Below are 22,067 nucleotides of genomic sequence, written 5' to 3'. Positions count from 1 at the left end.
TGGGCTGCTAGCATACATCTGAACCCCCAGGAATCATCCATGAGTGTTGTCCTAGAGAGAAGACCCCGATTTCATCAGATGTCATAGGGCTCCCGGGCCACTCTTATGTCCTTTCACCCTAGCCAGAAAAAAGTCTAAAGCGCACCACTGTAATGACAGGTAATGCTTGCCCCATTCTTCTCTGATGGTCACATTATTGTTTTAAATCTGATGATCAATGAATCATTTAGTTTAAAAAAAAAATAGAACTGTCACAAGAAATTAAGCAAAATATATAGGTGGATTCAGATTCTCCTGCTGAAATCATTAATGGTTGGTTTTGAAATGTCAAAAAAAATTCACAAATGAATTATTACCTATGCTTGAGATTTTATATTCATATGACATAATTATAGAACTTCTAATAAATGTAAGGTATAGGTACTTTATGCTAGGGATATTTAGATGTATTGATTTCACAGCACTGAGAAGATACCAACAATGAACTACATGTATTTTAAGTATGTTTAGTAACAAGGATACCCAAATCCATTAACAAATGAACTTGGGCAAATGTGCTTTGCTCTATAATCCATGAAATGCCTTTTCACCTCAGATACTTCAGAAACCACTCTAGAAATAGATAAAAACATATACATATTTATTCACAGAAAATGCCATTTACAGCTTTAATATTAAACATCATTATCAGAGACAGTTCACAAAAAGAGCCTAAAGTGCAAAAGCTCCATTTCAAAAAGCCTTAAATCGCTCCCAAAGCAATGGAGATTAAACGCTCCCCTGCCAGGAGGCAAGCCACGCTCCCAGCACACCCTCTATGAAGTAGAAAACAAGGGATGTATCTGAAAATACTGTATTTTCTCTGATTACATATTGGAGTTATAAAATAGTCTCTAAATCTGGTTTAACATGTAGGAAAAGATACAACACTGAAGCCTTTCAAGGGGGGACCGTATTTTTAAGTCTATAGGAGAATAATGTCTATAAAATCCACTAAGAATTCCAACCTGCCAGGAAGATTCTTTGACCAGCTGAAACTACAGCACCAGGATTAGCCTGGATAGCAAAGGTCTCAAGTTCAACTGAGGAGAAGAAGCTGAGGAAGGGGCCCTGGCCGGACAAGTTTCGCCCTCACCTGTCCCCCAGAGATGGTTCCATGGCCCCAAAAGACAGAGAACCAAGGAAGTTCCAAATCCCAGTCCCAGAGCCCCCAACATGGTCCTGGCTCACGGAAGCCTGAGGAACTGGAGAGAGAGGTTTTCACACACCTGAGAAATCCAATCAACGGAAGAGGTGGCAGTATTTCTACAAAACCTGGCTGGGATGACCATGAATCTTTGTTGCCAAAGAGAATCTTTGATCCATAATTAATGTTTCAGGCACTCTTCACTGGACAGGCACAGAGTTCCCCCAAAATGTAGCCCATGCTGACATCTCATCCCCACATAACTTCAATAGGTTCATTCAAGTGCTTGCTTTACAACATAACCATAGAGGGGTGCAAAGATTTCTTTTTCTAATAATCAATGACCAATCAAACAACTATAAAATAAGAATCACAGGGCAAAATGATCAATTGATAACATTAATGGGTTTTTCTATCCTAAATCCAGTTCCCGGATATAGATCTAGGATAAATTCTAACCAGAACAAAACCTGATCGCCATTCTGAGTAACTATCACCATGACCTAACTCCTATCTGTGAGGTCTATTGGACTGAGGGAGGGATGGAGACTCTTGATTGTACAACAATTAATGAAATAAGCTATTCATTTTTAAAAATATCTGAACACATCAAAATCTATGAAGTTCCATAGTTAACAGCTGTTTTCTATGACACATCGATGGATTCAGGTGGGGGAAGTACATCAAAAAAACATAATTCAGTTCATCATCTCTTAGGCCCATTCATGTCAGGTTTGATTAAAACAGAAGATCCAGTGGAAAGTCTTAGAACCCAGTGACAGGCATTCCAGTGCTTAGCTAACTGGTGTATTCCACACCTGCTCTTCATGAAAAATACACGATGGACACTCACATTCCATTTAAGCTACAGGATAAACCGTCAATGCTAAACGATATCTATTTACAACTACACCAGGGAAAAGCAGACAGAAAGAAAATAAGGAAATCTATTCAAATATCAAAATATTAACAATGGTTTTGGTTGGGCAATAAAGATATGGGTTATTTTCTTCTTCTACAATTTTTCTGTAGTTGCCCAATTTTCCTTAAAAAGCATGTAGTGCTTTGTTATAAATACAAATGATGTCCTAAACTCAACTGAAATATAAATGAGGATATTTCTACTCTCTTGCTTTATCATCCCATGCTGGCAAGCTGTAGTGATTTCTGTTCAAAAGTAGAGTTATGTTTTGTCCTCTCAAATATACTCCATTCTACTCCCCCCCCCTTAGTTCTCATTTCTTTGGAAACAATCTCTAGATGGGCATACTGCTTTTCATAACAAAACCACTCCTGACATCTTCACTTAGTCATTTTTCTTGTAGAAGAGGGATAGAAATAGCTCAGTGAGTCAGGGTATGTATTTTCTTTTTCACAGGCCCATTCAAATATACCCATCCATGTAATATGTTATCCCTATTTCCAGGGTCTGGAGGTGGGAGTGTAGGCAGAGCCCCTAGGGAATATGTCCTTTCTTTGGTAAAGATAAATAGTCTCTCCTTGAATGTTAGGATAATCCTCCTGTTACTAGGGAACCTTCAGGACAAATTAAACTTATACTAAAAGAACCATTTCTTACAATCTGCCTCTCCTGCTCCTGGATTCCATACTAAGACACCTGGGCTTTAAATATGCCAAACCCTCTAGTTAACAGAATTTTTATCCTGTAAAATAGATGAGACAATAATTCATGCCTGGTAAGGTCAACCTGAAATGAGAATGGTCTGATATTTCTCTTTTTAAAATTCTAGACTTGAAACCCAAAGGACTTCACAGCAGTTCTAGTCTACCAATCAGCAGGATTTAGAGAATCACATTAGGGGTTCTGCAGATATTCAATTTAAAATGATTTAAAATATATTTTAAAATTATAATAAAATAAAATGTACATTCATTCAATACAAGATTTTTCTGCCTTGGAAAGCACCAATTTGTTAATTTGTATTTTCACTGCCTGGATATGTTATTAGGTAAATGCTATCAATTTAAACTTAATATTTAAGTTCATAAAATAGAATTTATTTCATGCATTGCGTTTCATAAATATTTCTTATTACAGGAAGAAACAGGAAATAATCCAGTGAGTTACATGTAAAATTTGAAAACCACCCAAGTGGAATACAATTATTCTTTTTAAACTCTGAACTCAGTTACATATTGGCCTTTCACTTTGAATCCTATGCAAACTCTTAACTAGAGGAAGAGTTCCTAGACATGCCAAACACTGCTGCTCCCAAAACTTAGACCTTCAACACAGTGACATGACTCCTACCCATAGGAAAAGGACAGAATAGCCTATCTGTCCTGCCTTCTCCCAACCAGGAATGTTACAAAGCAGAGGATGCCTGAGTTAAAATGAGAGTCCCTGAGGTTGGTAATGCCCATCTGCTGCCCTGAAGACAGTCCTGGTGTCATTGGAGCACAGTGACTCATTGCAGCCAGGTAAGAAAAACCCAGAAGGCAAGATTTGCCCCCCTGCACCAGCCAATCAGTGTGTGATTATTGCCAATATCTGAGAAAAGTGAGCCAATGCTCTGATAAAACCACAGGAAGCACCATGTACTGTGAGAGTGTGGAGCATAATTCCCACAGGATTTATCCGAGAAAGTCAGAGGTGAGACCTTTAAAGGTAGTTTCCAAAACAGTATAGTATACTGGAGACTTTAAATGAGAAAGTTTGAAAAAACTTCATGGAGCCCTTTTGGTAATCAAACGGTAGGGAGGGTGGGCTGTGTATGGAATCTTAACACCATAGCTATTCTTCTCTGTGTATTTGAAGCCACTGGGCTGGAGGAGGCGGGCAGAAACGATGTCAACATTTATAAGTTGTGCTCATCTTCAAGAACAGCTTAAAGTGGAGTGCAGTTTTTGGCATAGAGAGTTAGTCATTAGCTTCACCCTCTCTGAAGTTAAGTCTCCATCTCTCAGCAGAGGTAGTAGTAAAAGGACTCACAGTACATGTGCAACCAGGGTTAGTTGAGAGGTGTAAGTGAAAAACTAGCCTCTGGAGCCACAGCCCTGTGTGTGTTTTGTTTGGTTTGGTTGAAAGACAGTTTCCCCAAATGAACATCTCTGGCACCTTTCATTAGAGAGTCGGAGAGTCCGTCTGTCAAGAGTCCACTCCAAGAGTGCCTGGGAGGGTGGCGTCTGGAGCAGGCCAGCTTTCTCCAGAAAGAAGCACTGGGTAGCCCTGGATCCCCCAAGGGACTGCTCTGCCACCACCATGAAGAATGAAGCCCAACACACCAGTGCATCTGGAAGTGACGCTGAGAAAGTTCACCTAGTGTCCCTATGCCCTCTGCTTTCCGTCTTCTCCCGGGGCACAGTGGGACCCTAGCAGTCCAGACACACACTAGTTAGAGCCCAAGGGAACAGAATTTTTAAAAGATACACCCTACACCAATTCTTAGAACCCCCTTGGCTGCCCTCGCTAGCAAACGAAGCCCAGTGTGTGAAGGAAAACAAGCAGAGAAGCCAGCCACTGCCTTGACATCACGTGATCTTGACTGGTGACTTCTTGCTGGCACACAGGAGGGACACATAGGGGACGCCGATGAAGGCCCATTTCTCACTGGGCCAGAACTTGATGACCGGCCCTTGCTCAGGGATCTCTGAGGCGGCATCGAAGTAGGCGAAGCACACGCAACCCAGATAGGCAGCAAGGCAGATGAGGATGTGCCTGCAAAAGGAGACAGGGGTGAGAACCTGACAGGCCAAGCTCCACTGCAGGCAGCTCGACTGCCCTTCCCTCAGGGAACTCATCTTTCCTGTGGGAATTATAGTCATGATTAAGTCAGGAAGGGATGAGGGTGACCAACAGTCTCATAATGGCAAGGATGATAGTCTTGAGCAATTTAAGCCCCATCTTAGAATGTTCTAAAATATTCCCACCTGATAATTGGAACAAACTTGCAAATGTTTTTGGAGCTCTACCAAGACTGAGGCCCACAGACTTAAACTAGATTGCCAAGATGGAGACAAATCAGTCTAGACCCCATCTTCTCAGTGTAATGACTGGTCATGGATCATCTATGCTCCTCATCAGAAATTAGCTTATGTTGATGAAAGTGTGTTTGCAGTTTTGTGGATGAATCCTTTTTGTTTTTAATCTAAATTTGTGTGCCTACAAAAGTTTCAATATTAATCTTGAGCAAGCAATAGATCATTTGAAGACTTGTAATCCTTCCTTATATCCTTTACTGAAGCTTAATTCCAGATTAATTAAATACTTAAAGTATATATGTAAAATATATTTTTAAGTATGTGTTTTCATAAATTTTGGTGTGAGAAGCCTTTCTGAATGACACAAATTCCAGAAATCCTAAAGAAAAGACTGACAGATGTGACAACACAAAAATTTAAGGCAGTGTGACACAAATATACCATTAACATACTGAAAGACAAACAGAAAGCTGGAAGGGAAATAACTGCACCTTATGATAAAAGTTTTAAAAATCCCTGTATTACAAAGAACACTAAAAAAGTTTGTTGTTTCAAAATTATGGCATTTGCCAGTAAATGGATGGAACTGGAGAACATCATGTATTATGGTTTAGATATGAGGTATCTACCAAAAACTCAAGTGTGAAAGAAAGTTTAGAGGCAAGATGATTGATTATGAGAGCCTTGTAATCAGTGCATTGATTCCCTGATAGGAATTAACTCGGGAGTAACTGTAAGCAGGTAGGGTGTGGCTGGAGGAGGTGGGCCATTGTAGGTGTGTGCCTTTGGGATATATATTTTGTCTTTGAACAGTAGAGTGCATTCTTTCTCTCTCTCTCTCTCTCTCTCTCTCTCTCTCTCTCTCTCTCTCTCTCTCCTCTGAGTGTCTTTCCTCTGCCACACTCTTCCATCATAATGGCCTCACCTCAGGCCCAGAGCAATGGAGCTGGCTATCTATGGACTGAAACCTCTGAGTCTATAAACCCCAAATAAATTTTCTTCCTCTAAAATTGTTCTTGTCAGGTCTTTTGGTCACAGCAGTGAAACAGCTAACTAAAACACCATGCTAAATGAAATAATCCAACTCAGAAAGTCAAGGGTTGAATGTTTTCTCTCATATGTGGAAATTAGAGCAAACTAAGGGATTAAAAAAAAAAGTGTGTAGAGGCTGTCGATATAAAGATGGAAGACGAGTGGAGCAGAAGGAGACTGAAGGAGAGGAGGAACAGGAAAGGGGAAGAAAAGGAGAATGAATATGTTAAAATTATGCTGTGGACATGTATAAAACACCACAGGGAATTCCATCTTTATGGAATTCTGTATATCTTTATGGAATATGTATATCTGTAAAGCACCAATTAAAATAAGTAAATAAGTAAACGGAAGACCAGGAGAGTAGAGGAAGGGAAATATGGGAAGAGGAAGAGGAGAGAGAAAGGGGAGGCCACAGGGACTGCAATGGAGGAATTAAATTCCATGCATGTGTGATTATGTCAAAATGAAACCAACTATCCCATGCAACTACAATGCCCTAATAGAAGCATTTTTTAGAAAAAAGTTAGTTATTTCACAAGATGTCTGGAATGTGCTTGAAAATAATCCGGGGTGGGGATGAGGAATGGGTGAGGGTGTTAGGAGCAAGATCTGGCCTCATGTTGCTTATTATGGGAATCTAGATGTTTGGCTACATGGGGCTCAATGTGCTATTCTTTGGGCTTTTGAAAAATATTGGGAATTTACATAATAAATGGCACATAGTTGTGTAGACAGTAACATAAAAGGCAATGGGTGCTGGATATAAATTTTTAAAAATAAAAACAACGAAGACAAAGAAAATGAAAAGGCACACCTCAAAAGAGGAAATACACATAGCATTTTTAAAAATTTTTTTTTTTAGTTGTCAATGGACCTTTATTTTATTTATTTTATGCAGAGCTGAGAATCGAACCCAGTGCCTCACACATGGTAGGCAAGTGTCCTACCACTGAGAGACCACTCAGCCCCATACACATAGCAATTTTACATTTGAAAAGATGTCCAACAATACCAAGTTGTTTTAAAGATGTGAAAACAAAAAATAAAATTTTTATTCAATCTTTTAGATCTTTTTATAGATATTTTGTTAATAATTTGTTAATAATAAAATAATTGTTAATAATTTGTTAATAAAATTTGTCAGTAATTTCTATATGCAAAAGGATGAGTAAAAGGCATTCTTTATAGACTTTAGTAAAAAAGTATTAATTGGTACCATCTTTCTAGATTTGTCAATACAGACTATAACTTAACCTATGGAAATATTCAGGAATTAGAATCACTATAGATGTTTATTATAGATTGATTGCAAAAGTGAAAAATTACAAACAAAATATCCATTAAGAGACAGCTTGGGCCAGGCATGGTGCAGCAGGCCATTTGACTTTTAAAAAATGACAAGTTTGGGCTGGGGTTATGGCTCAGTGGTAGAGCGTCTGTCTGGTATGTGTGAGGCACTGGGTTCAATCCTCAATACCATATAATAAATAAATAAAGTAATCAAAAACAATGAAAAAGAAAATGTCTTTTTAAAAAATGACAAGTTTCTATCTGTTTACAGAATGATTCTATCCTTGTTTTTAAAAAGCAGAATGAGCCAAGCTTAGTGGAACACACCAGGAGGCTGAGGAAGGAGGATCATAAATTCAAAGCCTGCAACTTAGCAAGGCCCTAAACAACTCAGTAAGAACTTATCTCTAAATAAAATATAAAAAGGGCTGGGGATTGCTCAGTGGTTAAGCACCTCTGGGTTCAATCCTCAGTACAAAAAAAAAAAAAAAATGCAGAATGATTAATAGGCACAAGGGTACAGTTGCATAGGATGAAACATTTGTAATGTTCTTTGGTACTGTAGGATAACTATGGTTGACAACAACTAATATTTCAAAATAGCTAGTAGAGAGGATTCTGAATGTTACCAACACAAAGAAATAATAAATATCTGAGGTGATGGCAGTTACTCTGCTCTAATCATTACACATTTGTATACATGTACTGAAATGTCACATGTACTTCATAAATGTGTAAAATTATTATGTATCAATTAAAATAAAATGATTTTAAAAATAAAAAAAGTAGGAGAGAAATATAATGTATATACATATATACATATACACTAGAAAATCTGAAATGATACACTTCAGACATTAACAATTATCTCTTTGAGGAGGTAGAATTATGAGAGCCACTTCCTATACTTCCATGTTGTTTAAATTTGTCACAAAATACATAACACTTTCTAACTGGGAAGAAAAGATGGCTAAAAATTGAAAAGCAAAGCAGAAAGTATAACAAATTCAGAAATTCAGACGCAAACTAAGTTTTGCCACAGTTATCAAATAATCTAAATTTGTACTTTGATAAAAATGTACAAATCTTGAATGAGGTCATAAATTTATAAAGCTGTGCATATTTAATCAATGTATGCACTTAAAATCTGTGCATTTTATTATCTGTGAATTCTAACTCAACAAATATATTGTATTTTTAGCTGTACAAATTCACTAGTATGAGTTGAAGTTAAACCTCAGAAATTTCAGGCAACTAATCCTAAAACCAAAAACCCCAACTTGTGCTGTTTATGATCTTTTTTTTTTTTTTTTAGTTGTAGTTGGACACAATACCTTTATTTCACTTATTTATTTTTACATGGTGCTGAGGATCGAACCCAGGGTCTCACACGTGCGAGGCGAGTGCCCTACCGCTGAGCCACACCCAAGCCCCTATGTTCTTTTTTTTTTGCAAACAGATCTGGAAGTCCCCCCAAGACTTAGCACAGGATGGGTCTCATGATAAATACATACAAGTTCAAATTCATCTGAGCAAGGGAATTTTAGCCAAGTCTTTCAAACTGAGTCTCTTTATGCCACTTCTAAAGAGAGATCAAGCTTCTGGATCTGACTTCAAAGCCTCCAAATCTTTAGCACTAGGTTTCACCTCTCAATGCTCTCAATATACAAGAGACTGGAGACAGCGGATTTCTCCTGCTCCTTGTACAGTTAGAAATCTTGGAGGGCAGAGAAGGAAAGATTACCCTGGGTTTAGACAGAAACACTTCCTTGGAAGAAAGTCACTCCGCTTTCCCCTTAGCTTGGAGTGTAGGATTCTGCAAGTTGTTCTGTGACCTGTATTTTTTACTTCTTTAATGTAGTAGTAGATAAGCATCCCAAAATACAGATGTTCCAATTTGCTATTATTCAACTCTGAGGTTGTTTTTATATAAACCGGTGGGTGATGTTGAACAATTCACTTGGTTATCTGGTCTTCAAACTCTACCTGTTCAGGAACAGGTGAGACTGTCCCTAGGTGCCCTATGATGTCCATGCTCTCCCCTGGTGACTCAGGCCCTGAAGGTGTGGTCCCTACTGAGGACCAACCCAGGCTTCATTCACATCCCCTCTCTCCCAAGCTCTCTCACCCCGCCCCCATCTAGCCAGAGCTCAGGTTGCAGATTCAGTTTTCAGGCTCCTTTGTGTGCTATTAATGGAGCTAAAGGTGAGAGAATGCAGCCTTGCAGCCTAACAATTCGGTCTTTTTGTTCTGCCTAAACCTTGCTCCCTGGAGCCAATTTCACTTTTTGCAATACTTTCTGATGCTTCTGAAATGTCTGGCAATGTTATATGAGGAGAGAGGCAGCTGGGCTCTGCGCCCACCTGGTGCTCCTCGCACCGAGCCCAACAGCAAGTACAGACACCTGTCTCAGCCAACTCCCCATCAGGAGGGGCTTACCACACGCAGTGCAGATAGGGGAAGTGGAAGGATGATAACAGCTCACAGAAGGCCCGGTCACTGATCCAGCAGAAGAGGGCGAGGGTCCACCACAGGCCCGAGAAGAGGCCCAGCTTAAACACACGTACATTGTCACACCTACAGGGGAGAGACACAGAGCAACCCACCGTCAGTCCTGGTTTCTTCCTACCTGGCAGCCCCCTCTCCTCTGTCTCCTTCACTGGCTTCTCTCATTTCACCCAAGCCGTTGGCACTGGAGTCCTACCCAACATAGACGTCACTCAATCATCTCCTGGATGTAAACACCATGTATATACACAAGGCTCACAAAGGCCCTCTTCCCTCCCAAACGCCTAATCTTTCCCCTGCCCCAATCCTATTCTTCTCTAGTTCTTCTCTTTCTCACTTACCCTACATCCAGGGCCTCAGCTCTACCTTCAAAATTCATCCCCATCTCTTCCCACCTCCACCTGAGTCCCTGTCACCAGCGTCTCCTCTATGGTCTACTCCCACCCTCCCCCTACAGTCAACTCTAAGTACTCTGCTCAGAGTCTCCAATGTCTTCCCCTTTAATCAGAGGGAAAATCAAAGTACCCACTGTGGCCATAAGGCCTCACATGTGGACTTCCACCTTCCTCTTTACCTCTGTCCTCTACCTACACCCTCCAGAACTCGTGCTGTTCCTCAAACGTCCCAGGCCTTAGCCTGAATAGGTCCTGCAGGGCCTTAGCACATGCTGTTCCCCCAAATATCCACCTGGCTCCATTGTCAAGTCTTTGCTCAAACATCACTCGGTAAGCCCTTTCCTGACCACTGTCTCCACCTCCCAAGTGAACCTCCCCTCCCACCACTTTTCCTCCTTTAATTTTCCCTGTAGCAGTTATAATCCCTCTGATATCCTCCATGTCACTTTTGATTTGTTCAGTCTGTGTCCTCCTCACATACACTGCTGTGTCCCCAGCATCTGGACAGTGCCAGGCACAGGGAAGGCTCTCAGTGTTTGTTGAGTGAAGGAATGCATTCTTACACACACACACTGGGACAAAAATGTTCTCCTAAAACAATTCTTAATGGCTCACAGGAAATTTCAGTGGCTTGTTTTCTTTCCTCATCATGGAACTGCTTATCAAATGGGAGATTTCCATTCCTGGGGAGGAGAGTTGGTAGCCCAGAAGGAGTTAGTGGCCAAGGGTCCTTCTAAACCCTTCCCTCAGGGTCTCTTTCCCCTCAGTGGAGCAGTCCGAGGTCAGTCAAGTTCTCTTAGGGCACCCAGATTCCAGTACCACATCTGCAACCAAGAAGCCTAGTTCATCCTTTTCATCAAACAGGTGGGTGTCAGAAGCCTGTCTTGCTCTACCTCTCCCAGTGGTCTCATAGGAACATGAGCAAAAGCATCAATTAAAAGGGCTAGTCAGAAAGAACTGCTCAGAAAGCAAACCAAAAGACTCCTTTGCAGGAGGGCTAAACGCATCCTTTGAAAATTGGTTTGAAAGAATTAATAAAGGCTCATGACATGAAGAGACCCCCAATTCTACTCTGACTAAAATGAGAAAATGGAAATATCCATTTTCCCCTGCTCCCTTTTTCCAAACCCTACTTCAAATAACTCATCTTCAGACCTCTCTCCCAAAGAGCTGTCTCCCCTGGGGCTGACTGCTCTTCTTCAGGTATGTTTCCATGCTTCCTGAATCAGCTTCTCTGACACCCAGCACGCTCCAATGGCAGTCTCCCCCCACTGCATTCTCTCAGGACCCCCTGCCATTTTCCTTCATTAACATATCACAAGTTAAAATCATGTTTGTATTTATGTAACTATTTGCTTAGTGTCTAGAAGACCACAGTAGGAACTATATATATTTTATCTTCACAAATGTACACCCAGTGCCTAGGAACAGTTGCTGGTCCAGAAGAGGTGTCAAATAAATGTTTGCTGAACGAGTGCCAAAATTATGAAGTATAAGGCCATTTTACTTGGATTCTAGAACATTTTAGGCAGAACATTTTTTTGAGGTTTTTTTGTTTGTTTGTTATTTTAAGTAACCCTATTAAGCTCAGAGCAGTGGCACACACCTCTAATCCCAGCAACCCTGGAGGCTGAGGAGGGAGGATCACAAGAGTTCAAGGCAAGCCTCAGCAACTTAATGAGGGCCTAAGCAACTAAGTGAGGCCCTGCCTCAAAATAAAAAAATAAAAAGGGACGGAGATGTGACTCAGTGATTAAGCACCCTGGGTTCAATCCCTAGAACCAAAAAATAAAAATTTAAAAAAGAGTAACCGTATTGATCAGGTCCCAAATTCTCAGAGTCCATGCTAGGCACTGTAGAAGACAAAATAAAAAGGTCTCTTGCCTTACAATTTAAAAGGTAAAAGAAAAACTGACACCAACACATATCAACAAATGCATGTACAATTGGTCTGTTACAAGAGGTTCCATGAACATCCAATGCAGTTAAATGTAGAAACTTTAGCTTAAGGAGCTCACTTAAAGTCCTTCCTCTATGTCTTCTGAGCAAAGGGAGTGCAATAAGAAATATTTGACTTAGACATTATGGATATTGCTGAGGTCAAGAGAACAGAGAGCAATGTCCTGGAGATAAAGTACGTGGGGGGCATCAACAAAGAGCAGAAGGTCAGGCTATTAGTCATCACGAGGCCCACGCCAGATAAGGGCAGGGCAGATGCCCACAGGCAGGGCGAAGGCAGTACAGAATAAGGGGGCCAGGGCAGTCCGTTACTGTTCTTCCTCTAAAGAGAAAGCAGGTCCTGCTAGAAGCTACTGACTAGGCTGACTTGCATTTGATCCAAACCTGGGCCCCCTTAGGATTTTGTCTCATTTTTAAGGCTTTTATCAAAATGTCAATGTGAGGTTAAGTCAAAAAAAAAAAAAAAAAAGCAAGGCAAAAATCATACATATAACAGGACCCTATTTAGGGACTAAAAAGTCTTAGGGAAATGTCTACTATTTCTTTTCTTATTGAACCTTATTGTATTCCAGAGGTTTTTCTTAAGAATAATATCACTCTTATCATCAGAAAATAGTATATTTTAAAATGTCCTAAATGCAGCCAAGTCTCTTGGCAATGTGCCTTAACACCACAAATTTCAATAAGTGTGAGGTCATGACCCCAAATCAGAAATAAACTTCTGTATTCTCACAGTATGAAGAAGGTTCAGAAAGGACAACAAAATATGAAAAGACCAGTCACAAGCTTTCAGAGTGAAGGCTAAAGAGAAAAAGAAGGCTAAAAAGTCCTTCCTCTCTATCTTCTGAGCAAAGGGAGTACAATAAGAAACATTTGACTTAGACATTATGGATCACGCTGAGGACAAACAGGGAAGATGCTAGAAAGAAATGCAGAGTGCCCTCGTGTCCCAGAATTTTATCAAAGCAGGGAAACAATTATCTTTTCTTTTCCTTGCTGGGACTAGGGGTGGTAACTGGGACACAGCAGGAAACAAAGAGACCTCATCCCTGCCCAATGGAACCCATGTCAAGCAGAGGGACAGACACTGAATAAAAAATTAACACAAATAATTGTCTAATTATGGTGGGAATGAGTACCACAAAGAAGTTCAGGGGGTAACAGAACACATAGACAGTTGAGCCCCAAACTGAAGGATGAGTTAGTCATGGAAGAATGTCAGGAGAGAGGCAAGAATGAGAGCCTGGGGCTGGAAGGAGCTGAGCCCACAGGAAGACACAGGAGTCAGAATGGTGAGGACAGATGTAAAGGGGAGTCTCATCTTGGGGAGGTCAGCCTTCAAGGCAGGCAGGGACTTTTGAAGATTCTTAACTTTATCTTATAATGTCAACTAATAGGAAAACGACTGTGACCATGTGGGATGTTCAGGGAAGGAAAATGGAGCCAAGTTTCTGACTTGAGCAACTAGATAAATGGTGCTCCCATCTACTATGGCCGGAAATAATTGTGAAGAGAACTAGAAGTGGGAGATGCAGATCAGGAACCTATCTTTGGATAAGTTGACTTCTAGATGCCTGTTTATATGGAATTAGAGAGGTGAGGTAGGCAGCCAGATACATAATGGCAGAGTTAGAAATGGACTAGATTGGAAATGTAAATTTCAGGAGTTATCCACATATATACAGTAATTAAAGCCACAGAGGTAGATGAGATCTTTCAAGGAGAGGTATAGAAGGAGAAAAGAATGCCTTAGTCCATTAGTGCTGCTATAACAAAACACCATAGCCTTGGTTGCTTATAAACAAGCAGTTATTTCTTTCCATTCAAAAAGCTAGGAAGTCTAAGATCAAAGCACCAGCAGATTCAGTGTCTGGTGAGTGTCCATTCCTCATAGATGGTGCCCTCCCACTCTGTCCTAACCTGGTAGAAGGAGTAAGGAAGTTCTCTGGGGCTTCTTTTGTAAAGACACTAATCCCATTGATGAGGGCTCTGCCTTCAGGACATAATCTCTTCCTTCAAGTCCCCATTTCTTAATACCATCTCCTTGGTGATTAGTTTCCAACACATGAATTTGAGGTTGCACAAGTACTCAGACCATAGCAAACAGAGAGCCCAGGATGTACCTGAAGAAATTCCTTAATGCAAAGCTGTACAGAAAAGGAGTCTATGGGGCTGGGGTTGTGGCTCAGCAATAGAGCGCTCACCTAGCATGGGCGAGGCCCTAGGTTCAATCCTCAGCACCACATAAAAATAAATAAAATAAAAATAAGGGTATTGTGTCCAACTACAACTAAATAAACATTAAAAAAAAAAGATAAAAAAGAAAATGGAGTCTATGTGAGAGACAGGAAAGCAGTTACGCAGAGTCAGTAACAAAACCAGGAGGACATGGTACCACAGGAGCCATGGGAAAGAACATTTCAAGGAGGGCTACCGTGCATACACCCAAGAGAACAACACATAGGTTACAGGAGGGCAGAGAAATGATCACGGGATAGGCAACATACCAAGAGGGGGTTGAGTTTTGCAGTGGGGGAAGAAGCCAATTTGGATTGCATTGAAGAGTAAACGAAAGACTGTTAGAGAAGTTTGGCTCTGGAGCATGGGGGTCGGGTAGAGAGCAGTGATGGAGCAGATATGAACTGAGTGCAAGTTGGTTGACTGGGGGAGATGCTAACGTGTCCATGGCTGACAGGAAGGACCTGTACAGAGGGAGCGATGACACAGCAGACAATGTATAGCAGCAAAATGGGTATAGAAGAGTGGAGGGAACAAAGCAGAGACACAAAGACTGCTCCTGGATGGAAAGGAGGGCACTTCCCACAGTGCTGTGACTGTTAATGGGACGATGATGTCCAGTTGGCTACGGCAATGGCTAGCGTTTCCATGGAAGATGTTAAGCATGCAACAGAAACTGTTTCCTTTGTGACTACTTACAAAGATTAGGGTATGAAAGGCAAGTGTCTCTCCCTGCTCAAAGATTACAACTGTGAAACAAAATTTATAACAGTCTGCCCTAATCACTTGTCTCCCCATTGGCTCAATTAGATACTATGAACTTAAAATATTTTCCTTTGTCTTAAGCTATTTTTAGTAAAACTATAGGCTAAAACATACTGTGAAGACTCAAAAGTTAAAATGAAACTATGTTGAGATGAATTCTCAAGACACACAGCTAAATCCAAAACATTCTATTCACTTTGGGTCCCATATAAGCCAGCACTACTGGGCCAAACAGTACAAATGAAAATCCACTTCAAACGACTTCACTAGCAATTTTTTTTTTTTTTTTTAAGAAAGAGAGAGAGAGAAGAGAGAAAGAGAGAGAGAGAATTTTAATATTTATTTTTTTTTTAGTTATTGGCGGACACAACATCTTTGTTTGTATGTGGTGCTGAGGATCAAACCCGGGCCACACGCATGCCAGGCGAGCGCGCTACCACTTGAGCCACATCCCCAGCCCATCACTAGCAATTTAATCACATGTTTTCAAGATCCGTTCATATCCAAGGCTGGCTAGAGGAAGGTACCTCAGGAGCCAGTTTACTCATAGTCCACCATCATTATACAGAAAAGTCACTTCACTAACATCTCTACCCCAGGGACAGTAGGGAGAATTCCTTAATAATAAAAATAGGATTGCTAAAAGATCCTAATAAATAAGAAGAGAAGGACATTTCTCTTTAAGTTAATTGAGCTCCCCTTGCTGAAACATACAGCCAAGCAAAAGAAAAGGCAACTAGTGTTTGTTAAGTAACTACCATGTTACAGATATTAGACTAAATAGGCTTATTTAGGTCTCACTGAGACCTAAGCATTATTATCCTCCATATCAATAGTGCCAGTATGTCCAAAGTACGTGAAGTAAATGCCCAGAATTTCCAGAACCGAGACTCAAACTAAGCTCTCTAGTCCCCAAACTCATGTTCCTTCTGTACTTTCCACTGAAGGGATGAATTCTGTAATGAGAAGTTAATGCTTCCTAGCAAGCTAAAATGCAATCTTTAAAATTTTCAGAGTAATGGGCACTCTGGAAAATTCACAGTTACAAAGCATGATTTCTGCCTTGGGACAACACAATATCAGAGAGGAAGAAGAGAAGGAAAGTTGGAGACACAAATCTACATTCAAGGTAGAATATTCTAAATACTATATAAAAGCACCAAGAGTTTAGGAAGAGAACAATCACATCTGGCTGAGGAGAGAAGTCCAGAGAGGCCTCAGGAAGGAGCTGGCTGCAGGGTAGGAGGCTCTGCATAGTAGTAGGGGGGAAGGGCATTCCAGAGGGAGAATAGGGCTGGGATTGTGGCTCAGCGGTAGGGGGCTCGCCTAGCATAGGCAGGACCGGGTTCGATCCACCACATACAAGTAAAGGCATTGTGTTGTGTCCATCTACACCTAAAAAATAAAAAATATATTAAAAAAAAAACAGAGGGAGAAGAAAATATGAGGGGGAATCTAAAGGCAAGAAAGCAAGGAACCTATTCAGACTGGTTGGCCATGGGGCATATATAAGGAGCCAGAGGCAGAATAGGCCCTAAGGGAAACTTGGACAATACAAAGCCATTGAAGACTTTTGTACCAAGGAGAGAGAGTACCATGAAAAAGACCCCTCTTAAGATAGAGAACTGGAGGAAGAAAAGAGCTATTACAACACAAATGCAGTGGCCACTGGAGAGGTGGGAGGGTGGGACAATAGGAATGGCAGGGAGGGGACTGACAGATGAGACACTGAAGAAGATTCCATCAAGTTTAGTGGTTTAAGGTGGCAGGAGACTAAGGAACCCAATTTTCAAGTCCACAGGACTGGAAAATAGTGAGCATTAAAATAATTCGGGGAACTTTTAAATGGGATTTGGGAAGGGTAAATGTTATGGCTTGAATGAGGTGCTCCTCCAAAGCTCCTGTGTTGATGCAGGAATATTCAAAGTTGAAATTATGTATTCTGAGACCTGTAACCAAATCAGTCCATCCTAGTTTGAATGTCTGACTGGGTGGTAACAGTAGGCAGGTGGGGCATGGCTGGAGGAGGTGGGTCACTCAGGTGTGCCCTTGAAGGATATCTCTTCCCTGTGGCCCCTCCCACCCCTGGCTTCCTGGCCACCTTGAGCCTAGCAGCACTCCTCCACCACACCCTTCCACCATGAGGCTCTGCCTCACCTCAGGCTCCGAGCAATGGAGCTGACCCACCAAATCAGACTAAATCTCTAAAACCGTGGTCCAAAATAAACGCCTCTAAGTTGTTCTTGTTGGGTATTTTAGTCACAGTGATGAAAAGCTAACTAATATTGGTAACAAGAAGCATAGTGAGGAGATAGGCAGAGCAGACAGGGCACAGTGCCAAGCAATGATCATGAAAAGCAGTGCAGGAAACAGGAGTCTAACTGAGGCTACCCAGCAGGTAGCTGGAATCAGGAGAAAGGACTCCAGAAAAAACAGATGAAGATGGACTGCAGAGAATCACGCAGAAATGACAGCTGAACCCAGAGGGATTTACATCCCCATCCCTTTTTATTTTGAATCCAGGATCTAAGTTGCCCAGGCTGACCTGGAACTTGTGATCCTCCTGCTTTAGCCTCTTGAGTAGCTGTGAATATAAGCCTGTGCTACTGTGCCCAGGTACATTTTTTTTTAAGACAGATAAGATGGCAAAGAATAAAAAAGCTGGAAGAGCATACAACAAAAGCTAACAGTCATTATCACCAAATGACAGGTTTAGCCATGTTTATTTAGTGCTATGCACCAAGCATTGTTGGAAGTACTACAATATATTAATTTTACATTTCAGACTCAAATAGGGAGAGAGCCAGGTGTAGTGGTGCTCACCTGTAATCCCAGCGGCTCAGTTCAGGAGGCTGAGGCAGGAGGATTGTGAGTTCAAAGCCAGCCTCAGCACCAGCAAGGCGCTAAGCAACTCAGTGAGACCCTGTCTCTAAATACGATACAAAATAGGGCTAGGGATGTAGCTCAGTGGTTGAGTGCCCCTGAGTTCAGTCCCTGATTACCCCCCTCCCAAAAAAAAAAAAAAGATAGAAAAGGAAGACATATTACAAGACACTTGAAAATGAGTAGCTAAGAAGGAGGGGCCATGGAGATAGAGACACTCTTTAAAAACGGAAGAAAGTCATTTTGTCCCACAGCTACAGCAAGTAACCTGGATCTCAGCCAGTCATCAAGGCCACTGGGCAGATATGCTCAGCTCTAGGCAAACGCACAACAGTGGCAAAAGGGCTTCCAAACAAAGGCCTCAGTGATAACCGAGTTTTAGATACCTTAAAGGGTGAGAGAGCTTCACTGAAAACTTCCTGCATGAGAAGAAACACGGCTTGATGGTATTCTGTTACTTCAGACTTACTCAGCATTACATTTGTTGGTAAGATGGCCAGTTATTTACTGACGACCACAAATTCCTCCTCTTTATGTTTCTTTATGATCTGATCCCAGTGTGCCACCCAGAAGTGGGGAAAGTGCTGTCTCCAGAAGGCTAAACACCCTCTTCCTGAAACGTGCAGCTCAGATCAGTCTGAAGTAGATACCACACAGAATCACAGGGCACATTCTGGAGAGCTTCTGTTTGTTTGTTTTTTATTTTTGTCCATGGCTTTACTCAGCCATGTTTCCCATACTATAAAATTCACCCATTTAAAGTATATAGTTCACTTTTCATTTATTCAGAGTTTTTTGACAATCATCACAACCTAATTTAATGATTTATGTCTAACATTCTAAAAAGAAACACTTTGCTTATTAGCAGTCATACTAATAGTAGCTGAGACCTTCCCCGACTAACTCCTTACATGCGGAGGCCACTCCTACCCTCACCCAAGCCCCAGCTGACCAGGTTTTTGAGCTTTTTAATCTACGGATAACAGCCCCCACCCTGACCTCCCAAATCAAAACCAATGCATGAGCAGAGCTAGTATCTGTACTTGGCAAATGTACTGCCTGAATGGTTCCCACGACTTTCCTGTCAAGAACCATGACAGCTGACACTTATTTAGGACTCAAACAACTGTAGAGTGAGTATACGGAATAAGCAGAGTTGAGGTTGCTAAGAACCCTTCTATTTCTAATAGGCAATATTACACTAATGAAATAGAAAGTTGATTATTTATTGATTGATTTAATTTATTTTTGGTGCTGGGGATCAACCCAGGGCCTTGCATACACTAAGCACACACTTACCACTGAGCTATACCCCCAGTCAGAAAGGGGACTTTTAAAATTAAGGTTATTAGGATGTAGGGACTAAATCCTTTGTAATTTACTCAATTATCTGTTTTTTCACTCATAGCACTCACTACCATAGTTATTCTTCTAGAATCAACTTGCAGCCTGCTTCTGAAATGAGTCTCTTACATCGCCAGTCCTTGAAGGCAACTCAAAGAAGCCAACTAGAGATCTGACAGCATTCTTTACCTGCCAGGCAGCAAGTTCAAATCCCTCATCAGCCAACTAAGGCCCTGAGTTATTGCTGCCCATCAAAGCAAACCCTGGAGCCAGGAAATTGGAAAGCAATGTATATAACTCCTCTCTAAGCAAGGACAGAAAGCTGACTAAACACATTGCACAGAGCAACTAGTGCGCAGAGGGAGATAGATTGAGACTTTGGTTAACAAACTCAATGTCTACAACAATGAGCAAAGTGTGAATTAAGGTGTATTTTTTTAAAGTGGCTGCAAAGAAAAAGAAATGTTCCAACAAATATTAAAGTAAGGGCAGTGATTACTTGTACTTTAGATGAGGTGAGAAGAAAAGTCATGTACACACAAGTGCTAAACTAAATGTTTTTAGATATCCACCTGTGCCCTGGATTTTACAACTTCCCAAAGGAAAATGCTTATGCAAATAATGAGCCTGAGCCTTGGAGACACTAAGCCTGAGAAAGTATCTCAGCCCATTCACCAAGTTTATGTTTCCTTGTATACACAGAGTCACTTTCCCTCCCCCTTCCTATTCTTCCTGTGTATGTGAACACAATGACCCCTACTTCTCTTTTCTCCTTAAACCTGTCATATGGACTAATGTACTCTTCTTTCTACAGAATTAAGTCAACAGCTTGGTCTTGGCACTTAATCTTATTTTTTTTTTTTTTTTTGTCTTTTTTGGAACTGGGGGTCAAAGCCAGGGCTTTGCCAATGCAAGGCAGACGCTTTGCCACTGAGCTACATCCCAGCCCTGATAAGCTAGCTTTTGATCATTAGGATGTATGACACCACTAAACAGCCACTCCCCTCTTTCTGAAAATGAGATCATTCACATTTTGTACCAGAGCATCAAACCTGTTCCAATCAGTCAGGAACTAATTCTTCATACAGAACATTTCTCTTCCAAGCTGGAGGAAACAAAGGAACACAGAGCTAAATGTTCCCATTACAGGGACAGCCCAAGGGGTGAGCAGGAATAGTGGCACTCACCTCTTCAGCTCTGCGATGAGCAGCGCAGTACAAGGAACCCCCAGAGTCATCAGAGAGATGTTGTTGATGGCGGGCTTGACAAACGCCAGGCATGTTGTAACCACAGACAGGACACAGACCACCGCCTTGAATCTGCCCCTAAATCCACGGAAGCAAAACCAAATCTGTTAGCAAAAGAGTTCTTGATCATTTTGTTTGATTAATGTTGGCCAGGTACAGCCACTGCTATTCATGTGAGCTAAAATGAACTTGTGTTCAAAGTACCCACTTGTGCAAGCCATTCACACTCACTGGATCAGCAAACCCATTTCTAGGGATTTATTCTTGGGAAATAATCAGAGCTTCTCAAAATTGTTAGCCATGACAATGGTAAAGCTAGAATCAACCTCAGTCTCTGGGGGTGAGATATGGATAATCATTCTCCTGGTGTGAATTTCCTATAAGTTTTCAGATGTTCTGCATCAGGGTTTGACAAATGTTCTCTGTAAAGGTTCAGAGAGTAAGTATTTTTGATTTTACATGCCATGAGTTCTCAGCCACAACTATTCAACTCTGCTACAATAGAAGGTAAGTGTGTTAGTTTTGTGCCACTATGACCAAAATATCTGTCAAGTACAAGTTAAAGGAGGAAAAGTTTATTTAGGGCTTACAGTTTCAGAGGTTCAGTCCATGTTTGGCTGACTCCATCGCTCTAGACCTGGTGAGGCAGAACATTTGTGGCAGAGGAAAACTACTCAGCCCATGACAGCCAGGAAACAGGGTGATTGAAATACCAGGAACAAAATATAAACCCCAAAGGCACACTCCAAGTGATCCACTTCCTCCAGCTACCCCCACCTCCCTACAGTTACCACCCAGTAATCTATTCAAAACATTAAGCCATGAAATGCAATAATCCACTGATTAAGTTATGGCTCTCATAGTCTAATCCTTTCACCTCCTATATTAACACAGGAGGGTTTTTTTCATATCCAAACCATAAGTAAATTAATGGCCATTTCTGTGTGCCAATAAAATTTGACTTGCAAAAGGAAGTCCCATCTGGTCTACAGGACATAGCTCACCAACCTCTGTCCCACCAAGTGAACATGTAGGACTTTTATGAGAAAAAGCAGAGACTATTAATAAACCATAAAACTTCCTAGTTTAAGATGAAAAAAAAAAGTCTACATATCTAGCACACAAAACTGAAAATTCTAAAAATATATGTACCTACTGACAACCTGCACATCTGGTAGGCACTAGAATTTGTCTTGACAGGCTCTTAACATGACAAATCTTGGAAAAGTCATTGATACTCTCCTCACACCCCTCAGTAGAGGTCACTCCAGTGGA

General features: G+C 41.1%; 1 protein-coding gene across 1 annotated transcript in view; it reads right to left on the bottom strand.

Annotated features, from left to right (window-relative positions):
* Positions 1-619: 619 nt before the first annotated feature.
* Positions 620-22,067, bottom strand: part of Acer2 (alkaline ceramidase 2) — a 38,872-nt gene continuing 17,424 nt past the window's right edge. Inside the window, exons 4-6 of the mRNA XM_046467387.2 lie at positions 20,733-20,870; positions 9,893-10,030; positions 620-4,865 (exon numbers count right to left, since the gene is read on the bottom strand). Of these exons, the coding sequence (XP_046323343.1) occupies positions 4,679-4,865; positions 9,893-10,030; positions 20,733-20,870 (463 nt within the window). The 3' untranslated portion in view covers positions 620-4,678. The remainder of the gene's footprint in view (positions 4,866-9,892; positions 10,031-20,732; positions 20,871-22,067) is intronic.

This window comes from Marmota monax, unplaced genomic scaffold (assembly GCF_021218885.2).
Source record: "Marmota monax isolate L192 unplaced genomic scaffold, Marmota_monax_Labrador192_F-V1.1 WCK01_AAM20220418_F8-fsc00033, whole genome shotgun sequence".
Taxonomy (NCBI): domain Eukaryota; kingdom Metazoa; phylum Chordata; class Mammalia; order Rodentia; family Sciuridae; genus Marmota; species Marmota monax.
Note: the sequence above shows the minus strand (reverse complement) of the source record. Positions and strands in the feature narration are given on the sequence as shown.